Source organism: Salvia miltiorrhiza, chromosome 2 (assembly GCF_028751815.1).
Source record: "Salvia miltiorrhiza cultivar Shanhuang (shh) chromosome 2, IMPLAD_Smil_shh, whole genome shotgun sequence".
Classification (NCBI taxonomy): domain Eukaryota; kingdom Viridiplantae; phylum Streptophyta; class Magnoliopsida; order Lamiales; family Lamiaceae; genus Salvia; species Salvia miltiorrhiza.
In genome coordinates, this window is record NC_080388.1 from 35,604,713 (window position 1) to 35,616,061 (window position 11,349).

Sequence of the window (11,349 nt, forward strand, 5' to 3'; positions counted from 1 at the left end):
TATTCTCTCTTATTTGCCTATAAATAGAGCTCAAGACAACCTTCGATCTCACCGATTCAAAAACTTACGCTGAAGCTCTGCTGAACTCAAGACTCAGCTTCTACTTAGCCAAAATCCTTGAATCGAAGAAGAGAATCTCCATTGTCAAATATTAGTTCACCTGATTTACAAACATTCTCTTAGAAGTTATTAGGCAAATACTCCCTCCGTCCGCCAAAATTATGTAAAATTGCTTGGGCACGGGATTTAATAAAATTGGTGATGATTTTGATGTAGTGGAGAAAGGGTCCCACCACTTTATGATATGTGTGGTTGAGATTGAATTTTGAGTGGGTTTTTTGTAAATAAAGAGTGTTAGTAAGGATCAAATATTAAAGAGGATGGTGGGACCATTGCCATAAAAGGAAAGTGACATAATCTTGGCGGACGCCAAATATAGTCATTTTTACATAATCTTGGCGGACGGAGGGAGTATTTCTTATCCTTAGCCTAGTTTTCGATTATTCGAGAGCCTGTTCTCAGTAATCTATAGTTGGAGATCTGAACCCTTTTCTACCAGAGTGAGAAGAGCGTTTGAGATAGAGAGAGAGTTCGAGACGTCTGTCTGAACTCAGAGAATCTTAACCACCTCAAGTTAGACGTGTGTTGTCTTAGCAACTGCGAGTTAAGAAAGAGAAAAGTCCAACCCAGTGTGTTGGCTCTGAAACTTGCGTTTCAGAAGAAAGGTTTGTTGTGCACCCGCAAACACAAGCCCTGTGATTTGTCAGTGTGATCGACTGACCCTGGACGTAGGAAATTATTTTTCGAACCACGTAAAAATTCTTTGTGTTCTTATTTGCTTTCAGTATTTACATTTTCTTTATTTGTGCACAAATTCTATTCATGCTGAAATTGTTAAAGTGAAAAGAGAACCCCTAAGAACTTACAAAGTGATTCACTTAAAGGTTATTTCGTAAAATCATTTCCACTCCAAGTGTTATCAGTCTAAATAACAAATCTTCGGATAGTTAGTAAGGTTTCTAACACTTTTCTGATTGTTTAAAACTGATTAGACTGAAACCTTACTTGAACTATTAGTGTGTCGACAATTTCCTCGCACTGAAGTTAATCTACTGAACCAATATCAGTATCAGTTTACACCCGTTCTTAACTGACCCTACTTTACACTGTTCACTTCAGACAACTCACTTCAGTATCAGTTTCGATACTCACATCAGTTTACAAAAAAAGTTTTAAGTTTTAAAAATAGCCTACTGATGTATTCCCCCCTCCCCAATACACCAGTTCAGTGACCCTACGAGACCCAACACTTTCTGTAATACCCAATCAAATCCAAGAATCCTCGTAACGCTTTAATAGATTTGGGTAGTGGCCATTCGGTCATGGCTTGTATTTTCTTTGGGTCAGCAGCCACACCATTCTCACTGATTACGTTCCCTACATACTTCAATTGTCTAACTCCGAAAGAGCACTTAGAAGCCTTAGCCAATAACTGATCTTTAGTGAGTAGGGGTGAGCAAACTCGGACCGACGGGTTCGATTCGGATCGGACTGACCCATTGTATAGGTATGGTTCGGCTCGGGTCTAATTCTTAGGACCGACCCATATCATTAAAAATTAATTATTCATTTTATGTATTTAATATTTATAATAATATTAATAATATTAAATTTCAAAAATTTCTAAAACCTAACGGAGGGAGCGGCTCCTGCCTCCTAGCCTTAGTATAGATAGTGTCTAACAACGTAGATGACATAAACACGCATTGAATTGTTTTATGTCAATTTTGCAGATAAAACAACACGAAAGGTTAATTGTCTATTTTGGTGATAGTCCCAAAGATTAAATTTATACTAGTTCGACTATGGTGTATTGATTCCTATACAATTTTATAGAAATACTATTTTATTAAGTTTTTTTTTAACTATATATTCTTGTATATAACATAGAAGTAGGGACTGAAAAAGAAATATCACGACAAATCAATCAATAAGTCCAAGAATTTCGAAATATCAACCATTGATTATATTCTCTGAGTTTTAGGAATGTTTTTTTTAAACGAAATATTGGCCGTAAACAATCTATTGAGATATAATGGCTGTAAATTAATTCCGGCCTTGGCGGGTTGGACCCGGACCGAACCGGACCCATTGCTCGGGTACGGTTAGGGTCCGGGTCGGCCCGCACATATTTTTCGGTCTGAATCGGTCCGTCCTTTCAAAATTTCAGGTCCAACAGACACAACTGGTCAATCCGACCTCAAAATTTCTGATCTTCTGCACACTCCTATCAGCGAGTATGCGAAAATCAGTTAAAATACCATAATTATTATGAGCATCATCTTGTTTGGAACTTGAAAGAGCATAAAATCACAAAGTTGAAATTGGTTTAGCTAAAGATAGCAAAACAATGACTAATAATCTATAATCTATAATCCAAAAAAAAAAAAAACGTAAAAATAAAGTAAATCAATTATTGCCGTCGGTTAGTGGCATTTAAATTGAGTTGAATTAATTATATATTTTAATCAAGGAAATTAACAGAAAATTATTGAATATTTAAGGTAATTGTAGCATGATTATGCTTGGTTTTCTTGTTAAGGAGAATAGAAATACCATTTTTCTATATGTTTTCATTTGATGAAATTCCATATAAAAAAATTATTAAAGATTGGAGATATTACATATTTTCCGTGTACTTTTCTTGTCCCACTTATTGAAAAGAAGTCATGTAATTTTTTTTATCTCAAAAATTACATTCTTTTTATCTTTTATTGAAAATAAATAGTAAATTAATAATAATCAAATTCAAATTATCAATAAAAATAAAAATATTTTTTGGCCATCAAATTTTGGTACAAGCAATACTAATTAAAATTAAAATTGGTTAAATTAAATTTACCGATAAAAAGGAAAACTATTTAATTATTTAGGTAACTAATTAATTAACCAAATTATATTTAAAGTAATTATAGCAAGATTGTGCTTGGTTTCTTTAAAGTAGTTATATTTCATAAAAAAAAATATATTAGAAATTGAAGATATTACATATTTTATATGCACTTTGTTTGTCCCACTTTTATGTAATTTTTTCTAACCAAATTACATTCTTTATCTCTTACCGAAAAGAAGTCATGTATTTTTTTCAATCTCAAAATTGCATTATGTTATGTTTTATTGAAAAAAATATATATATTAAATTGTTATTAAAATTTTTAATGAAAATAAAATATTTTTTGTCTATCAATCGGTGAAAACTTGAAAATTAAAATTGGTTAAATTAAATTTTCCAATAAAAAAATATAACTATTTATTTGGCCGACTAAAGTTAAATTATATTTAAAGTAATTATAGCATGATAATGCTCGATTTTCTTGTTTAATGGCATAATAGAAATACTCCTTTTATAGTAGTTTTTATTTGATGAAGTTGTTTAAAACATCAACGTGAAATTTGAGATTTTTAGAAAATTAAGTATAATTGTTAAATAAATTAATAAATATGAAATTCCTTAAAGAATTAAGATAAATAAATAAAATAAAAATATGGTGGTGCCACATTGGACTAATCCATTATTATATATAGAGTAACATTAAAAATAAATTCTATAATTGCTAAAGATAATAAGTTAAGTTCAAAATATAAATTTAAAACTATAGTATAATTTACAAAATTAATTTAGAATTTATATACATATACATGTCTCAAACTCGAATTTTAAGTGAAAATAAATTGAAAAGTGACCAAAATAAATTAATGTTAGATAATTTTTTAAAAAATCATTTATAGTGGAATAATTGCAAATGAAGAAGGATTAAGAAATTTTGAAATAGTGAGATTGAGAATGCCACGTAGAATGAAATCATTTTTCTATAGTAAACAAATATATATTGTTGTCTATTGAGTAAACACTAATAAATTCTATAGTAACAAAAGATTATAATTAAATTCGTAGTATAAATTTAAAATTATACAATTTACAAAATTAACGTGAAATTTAAGAGTGAATATAAATTGAAAAGCGACGAAAAATAATTAGAGTTAGACAATTTTTTTGATTATTTTTTTTATCAACGAGTTTAGCCATGGAGAATAATTAGTGAATTCAGTATAAATCTTTGAAAAAAAATAGGAAATGAAAAAATTATTAAGCAAATTATTCTTTCATTAAATAAATAAAAAATTAAATATCTATATTAAGAATATTATGAGAACTTAAGATAAATAAAAATAAAGAATGGGGATAATATCATATAAGCACATGAATTAAGGTGGTGCTTTGAATTTATTATTGAATAAAAATATATAAAAGATAAAATATATTAATTTAAGAATTATATAATAATAATAATTGCAAATAAAAGAGAACAGAGAGATTTTGAAATGATGAGATTTGGTGGTGCCACAAAGAATGAATCCATTTTCCTATTATATAAGATAGATAGATAGATAAACAATATCAAATATCAAAGTGTACAAAGCACATAAGAAGGATGCTTTTAGCTCTCACTACACTAGCTTGAGGCGTCTCGCAGCAGATCCGCCAGAGCTTCGCCGGCACGCAGTCCGGTGGAGAGCCGGAACTTCCTGTAGTCCTCAAATGTGAAAGGCACGAAGAGGCGCGGGTGCTCGGCATCCACCAGCTCCAATGGCGCTTCTATCGCTGCCTCCTTGGGCCCCAACACGAACAAAGCAATCGAAATCCTCACTGCTTCTTCTTTGCATTGCACCCGATGCCTTACGTTGCAAAACCTCCCATTGCTCCACACCTGCATCACTTTTCCGAGCATCAACAACCTCACACCACATTCCAAGGGAATACGAAAGGATGCGACTCACCTTGGCAACATCTCCGAAGTTGACTAGAAGTGATCCTGCCAACGGATCGACAGCAACGAACTCCCCAGATCTCTCATCGAACACCTCTAGGCCACCGACGTGTTCATCATCTTGCAGAATGGTCAAGAATCCTGAATCTGTGTTGAGTTTGAACCCCGGCTGATCCCACACTCTCAACACTGAAGTTGTACTTGTTTATCCTAAACTGGAAAGGCCATCCATGGAACACATCCATGTCTAATCCTAAGCTTCGGCACAGCATCCGACCTAACTCCATCGCCAGTTCATGGACAGCTGCAGAGTACTTAACAATGGTCTCTCTGCAACAAACACCTCTTTTCATTACTGTAGGTTTGAATTGCATCGAAATAGTTACGAAATCTCTAAAACAGATTCTCAACTCTGCCCTAGTCAAGCAAACTGAGCTATACGAATTGGGGATAATCAAACCTAAATTGAAGAATTCAAGCCTGAAATGGACAGACAACTTGCAGTATATGTATCCAGATAAGAGTGCTTGACGAAACCCTCGGAATTGGTCCTTTTGTTCATTAATCATCTTACGATTCAAATTTCTAAATCCGAAAATGAGACAACAAGATTCACGAGAAATCCAAGCGATTCCCCCAAAGAAACAGTCACATTATAAAACCTTGAGAAAGAAAGAGAGAGCACCTTTGCGAGGGAGAAGCTTCGAGTTCAGAGCAAAAGTGATGGACGGATTCCGGCGAGGCGATATCATAAAGACCCAATCCTTCGTAGAGCGGATTGGTTTTGGACGGCGCGACGTATCCGCTGCCGGCGATGACGTCTTTGTTCCTCCGTTTGATTTCGGCGGGAAGATCGAGAAGAGCTCTCACTGCAGCCTTCATCTCCGCCATTAAATTTATGGAAATGGTGTGATTGATGAGCCTGAAGCATCCCCAATCCTGGGATGCTTGCAGCAGTTTGTGCGATTGCGATGGGAAATCCTCGAAATCAATCACTGGGATGCTAGAACTACTACTCATTCTTACTCTCTCTTTACCAAAATCAAACAATTTTTTGCTAATCACTGAAACTGAATCCTCGTCTTAATCCTCGGATATTTTACACCCACAGAATTTGTTCATATAATATTAAAGCCCGTGATCCGTTCAGCATCACGCCGTTGGCTGCTTATTGCTTTTGAATTTGTCAGATCATTTAAATACAAATAAAAAAGGAAGGGGGGAAAGAAAGAAAAAGAAAAAAGGAACTAAACTCTCATAGAAACCGGCACAAAATTCCAAATTAATAATGACAAAAGTAAATAAAGATGAAAAACTTAGGGGGTTGTTCAGGATTTTTATAGATTTCTATATACTTTTAAAATCTTGGTGTATTCGTTCAAGACTTTTAAGAGTCTATGAAAATCTGGGTGTATTTGTTCAAGACTTTTAAAATTCTATAAAAATCTTGGTGTATTCGTTGGAGACTTTTAAAACTCTATGAAAATCTGGGTGTATTTAAAAATCTATGAATTTTAACATTGGACTGATTTTTATTGATTTCATTCAAAAAATACACATGAACAAATCTGACCTCAGATCACGAGAATTCGAAAATCTTTAAATTTCAGCGCTAGCTGGATTCCAGCGGCCGCAGCTCGAAGAAGCCAGCGATCGCTGGCACCCAACGGTCGCTGGGCCTTAGTCCCTTAGCGCCCTTTGTCTTCTTCGTGTGGTCTCCAAGAATTTCATCATAGGCAGCGGTCGCTGGGCTTTAGACTGCGTATAACAGCGACCATGTTGCCGAAGGTCGACCGCACACATCATTAAAGTGAATTAAACAAAAATAAAAAATTGGCTTGATTCATTTCAATGCAACCAACCACGGTCGGCTGGGAATGGAAATGAGACCGGGTGGTCTCTTTGCTTTTGTGGTGAAATTTTGATGATGTGGCGTTATTTTGTTGATTGGATATTTTTAATTTAGATATTAAGATTAAATTTTAATATTATATATATATATATATATATATATATATATATTAAAATTCATAATTTTTAATATCTCTATAAATAGACCTCATTTGTTATATTCATACTCACTAGCATTTTTTCACTTTTCGCAATGGATTCTAGAAATTTTTTTGAGGATCCTCAAAATTTCTCAAACTCCCAAGATTATTATCCTAATCTTGATAATATTGATAGCCAAGTTTTTGGATCTGGTTCAAACCCTCAATTTCCATATGATCTCACTCATGAAAATTCCACTCAAGAAAATGTCCACCCCATAAACACAAACACCTCCAGCGGTCCGAAATGTTGGAATGATCAAGAAGATTTGGCGCTCATGTATGCTTGGTGTACTTGTAGCTCAGATTCAACTGTTGGCACTAATCAAAATAAGGCCACTAATCAAAATAAGGCCAATTTGTGGAAACGCATTCGGGCAATGTATGAAGAATCTCGAGTTGACAACTCGCGATTAATGGGAGAGAAAAGAACCATAAAGTCATTGAGAAATCGTTACAAGAGGTTGAATGCGAATGTAACCAAGTGGGTGGGTGCATGTGTATATGCCAGAAAAAATAGCGGCATGTCTGATGCAGATGTTGAGAAGGAAGCGCAAATTTTTTATGGAACAACTAAGTTTACGCACCATGAGGTTTTTGAAAAAGTCATGCGTCATCATCCGAATTGGGAGCTGAAGTTGGGCACTGAGCGTACGCGTGCCCGTGCAGTTGATGATGAAGATGATGTTGAAGAAGATCGTGGCAGTTCAAAAAAATCAAGAACCACCGAAGAAGATGAGAATTCAAACAACTCAACCTCTGAAACTCCTGTAAGTGAAACTTCAACAATCCGTTGTCCTGTTGGTAGAGATAAAGCAAAAGCAAAAAGAAAAGAAAAAGCAAAAATGTCACAACAATCGATTATTTCTAAGGATTTTACTGCAGAACTTCAAGCGCTGAGGATCGTACGTGAGAAGGAAACTGATGCAATTAACATGAGCAAACTTGCACGATGAATACATTAGGATGAGCGCACAAACTATAAGAAAATCAGTTGAAAAATTCGTGCAAGGTGTAGTTCACAACTTCAGTGGGGAGTACCTCAGAAGGCCAACCGAAGAAGATCTTGCTTATCTATTGTATGTTGGTGCTCAACGCGGTTTTCCTGGTATGCTAGGTAGTATTGATTGCATGCATTGGGAATGGAAAAATTGCCCTACTGCTTGGGCTGGCCAATATACAAGAAGAAGCGGTAAGACAACAATAATCTTGGAAGCAGTCGCATCTCAAGACTTATGGATCTGGCACGCATTTTTTGAAACTCCAGGTTCGAGAAATGATATCAACGTGCTTCACCAATTGCCTGTTTTCTCAGATATATTGGAAGGTCGAGCACCAAAGGTTAGTTATGTGATAAATGGCCATGAAAAAGATATGGGATATTATCTCACTGATGGTATATATCCTTCATGGGCAGCATTTGTCAAATCTGTTAATGGTCCACAAACTCGAAAACATCAACTGTTTGCTCAACATCAAGAGGCTGCTCGAAAAGATGTTGAGCGAGCATTTGGAATTTTACAAGCTCGTTTCAATTTTATCAAACGACCATGTCTCATGTGGGATCGTGATATGATGAGAAAAGTAATGCTTGCTTGCATCATTATGCACAATATGATAGTGGAAGACGAGCGACATACTTACTTAAATTACTGTGATCCAACAAAATTTATGGAAGTTAGAAGGTTTAATAGCCAAAGTGGAGATGTTGAAGCTAATGATGATCCTAATTTTGAATTTTCCACGGAACGGATTGCAAGTCTTGAAAGCTATATGAGGAACAGGACACAACTTCGTAACAGGGAAGCTCACAATGCTCTTAAAAATGACTTGATCGAGCATATTTGGCAAAAGTTTGGCGATGATAATTAAATGCTTAGTATGTATTGTTTTTTTCTATTTCGAGTTTGCATTGTTGTAATTTAAATTTTTATTAGTTTGTTTTTTTTTCTTTTAATTTTTTTAATATTTTAATTTATATTTAATATTATTAAAATTATTATTATTAAAAATAATAATAAAATAATTATATATAATGTTGTGGTTAGGTGGTTGGGGTGGTTATTGATAAATCAACAAAAATAGAGGTGGTTGGGTTGAGATAAATATAGTGATGTGGAAGAGAGAGAAATTAATTAAATATTGAAGATAGTTGGATGGTTGGATGGTTGATGGTTGATAAACATTGCTAGGGGTGGCAGTGGATCTTGGACCCAGTCCAAATCCGTGGATCCAGATCCGTAAAAATGGATCTGGATATCAATTTTTTGGACCCGACGGATTTGGATCTGGATCTCAGTTTTGAAAACGGATCTGGATCTGGATCTTGAAATTTTAGATCCGGATCCGGCCCAAATCCGACCCGTGGATCCGTTTTATTTTATATATATATTTTATATTTTATATTTAGTTTACTAATAATATTAACTAAATTAAAAATAATAAATAAATTATATTTAAAATAATAAAAACTAAAAGTAATTAGATAAAAGTATTTTGTGTTATATTTTTCATGATGGAACTTAGATGTTGTTGATTTTGTGAAATTTTTTTAATTTAATTTTAAAATAGTAGATCCATGGATCTGGATCCGTGAACCCGCGGATCTGACGGATCTGGATCTGGATCTAAAATTTTCAGATTCACGGATCTGAATTTGGATCTGGATCTGAATCTGGTATTTTTTTTTTTTTGATCAGTAAAGTAAAAATTTTATTAAAAGAAAAGGGATCAAGGCATCAGGAATGCCAATCAAAACAACAAAACAAGTTTGAAGTCTTTGGAACACCAAGAAGTAAAAGTAATTCCTAACTCCACGATTTTGTAGGCCTCGTTCCAACTCCAAAGTCTCCCCTTAATCTGTAAAACAAGTCTATCAATATCCCAAGCCTTGTCCCGGAAACGACTATCATTCCTGCTTTCCCAGAGCAACCACACTGTTCCCACCCACAAAGCTTTAAGCAGTCTTCTTTCTCTCTTCTTTTTTCCAGCCGCAATGAAAGAAATGAAGTGTTGAAAAATACCTCTCGGATTTGCCGTTTTGATGTCAAGCCATTGAAAGATCTGGTCCCACACCGCCGCTGCTTTAGGACAATAGAGGAACAGGTGTTCCGTCGTTTCCTCACTAGAAACACAGGCATTGCACCATCTCTCCTCCACGCTGATCTGGACATTTCTTCTACTCAGATTATCACATGTTGCCAATCTGTTTCTAAGACATCTCCATGCCGTCACCTTGGCTTTATTTGGTGTTGGGGCCTTCCAAACCTTTGCCATCTCCAAAGGTAAAACTTGTTGCTCCTCTCTTGTTTTTGCCACAATTTCATATGCCGACTTGATTGTGAAGCATCCATCTGGTGTCGCCTTCCAGTTCCATCCGTCTATTACATCTACACAAGGAACAAAATCAGCTATAACCAACTGGAGATCCTCCGCAAACCCTTTCTCCCTCTCCCTTAACTCCCTCCTCCACTCCACCCTCCACACCCACGACCCTCCTTCCCAAAATCCACTTTCACCAACCAGCCTTTTCTTGTTCAGGCTCAAATTATACAGTCTCGGAAACACAAACTTAAGGGGTTTGTCAACCGCCCACACATCCTCCCAAAAGCTGGTATCAAGCCCATCCCCAATTCTTCGCCTCAAATTATTGATGAACCACCGATCTCTCCTTCCTCCTACCTTATCCACAATTTTCTGCCACCACCCTTTCTGTCCACCTCTTCCCGCCACCGAACATTCACCCCCTTCCCCCCACACTAGCCCCCCATAAATCGATTTGATCACCCTTACCCACAGAGCTTTCCCCTCCCCTAAAAATCTCCAGAGCCACTTACTTAACAGGACCTGATTAAACCAATCGATATTCCGAAACCCCAGACCTCCTGAATCCTTGTTTAGGCACAAGGCATTCCACTTGAACCAAGTGATACCCCCCATCTGTGTGCCTCCTCCCCACAAAAATTTGGTGAACAGTGAATTAAGTTCCTTAATCACCGCTTTAGGTATGAAAGCGAGGGATAATTGATATACCGGGATGGATTGCAACACCGACTTGACTAGAGTAATTCGCCCTGCCAATGAAAGGTGTCTCTTCTTCCAGCTTGCCACTTTGTTTGAAACTTTTTCAATCAAAAACTTCCAATCTCCAACACCATTGCTGCGCCCCCCCACTTTAGTACCCAAGTAGTTGCACGGAAAGGAACCAATCTTGCACATGAGGAGCGATGCCCATCTCCTCTCAACTGCCTCATCCACTCCCACTGTCAGAAGACAACTTTTGTCGAAATTTACAGCTAAACCCGAGGCGAACTGAAAGAGAATCAGGAGTTTTTTTACGCTCTCCATATTCTTGTCATCTGCCTCCAACAAGAAGATAGTATCGTCCGCGTACTGTAGATGTGAAATGGGCACTTTATCCTTGCCAATCTTCGCCGGGACCAGGAACTGCCTCTCCGTTGCTCTTTCAA

General features: G+C 36.0%; 2 protein-coding genes across 2 annotated transcripts; one reads left to right on the forward strand and one right to left on the reverse strand.

Moving 5' to 3' along the window:
• Positions 1 to 4,397: 4,397 nt before the first annotated feature.
• On the reverse strand, positions 4,398 to 6,068 carry LOC131012185 (2-oxoglutarate-dependent dioxygenase DAO-like). Its single transcript, XM_057940096.1, is given in 4 exon segments — positions 4,398 to 4,769; positions 4,840 to 4,989; positions 4,991 to 5,159; positions 5,515 to 6,068. Coding segments are annotated over 4 exon segments (909 nt in total). The 5' UTR covers positions 5,850 to 6,068; the 3' UTR covers positions 4,398 to 4,514.
• Positions 6,069 to 7,846: 1,778 nt separating this feature from the next.
• LOC131008376 (uncharacterized) lies at positions 7,847 to 8,752 on the forward strand. Its single transcript, XM_057935260.1, has 2 exons — positions 7,847 to 7,988; positions 8,148 to 8,752. The coding sequence occupies exons 1-2, from the start codon at positions 7,847 to 7,849 to the stop codon at positions 8,750 to 8,752; spliced, it is 747 nt and encodes a 248-aa protein (XP_057791243.1).
• The last annotated feature ends 2,597 nt before the right edge of the window (positions 8,753 to 11,349 follow it).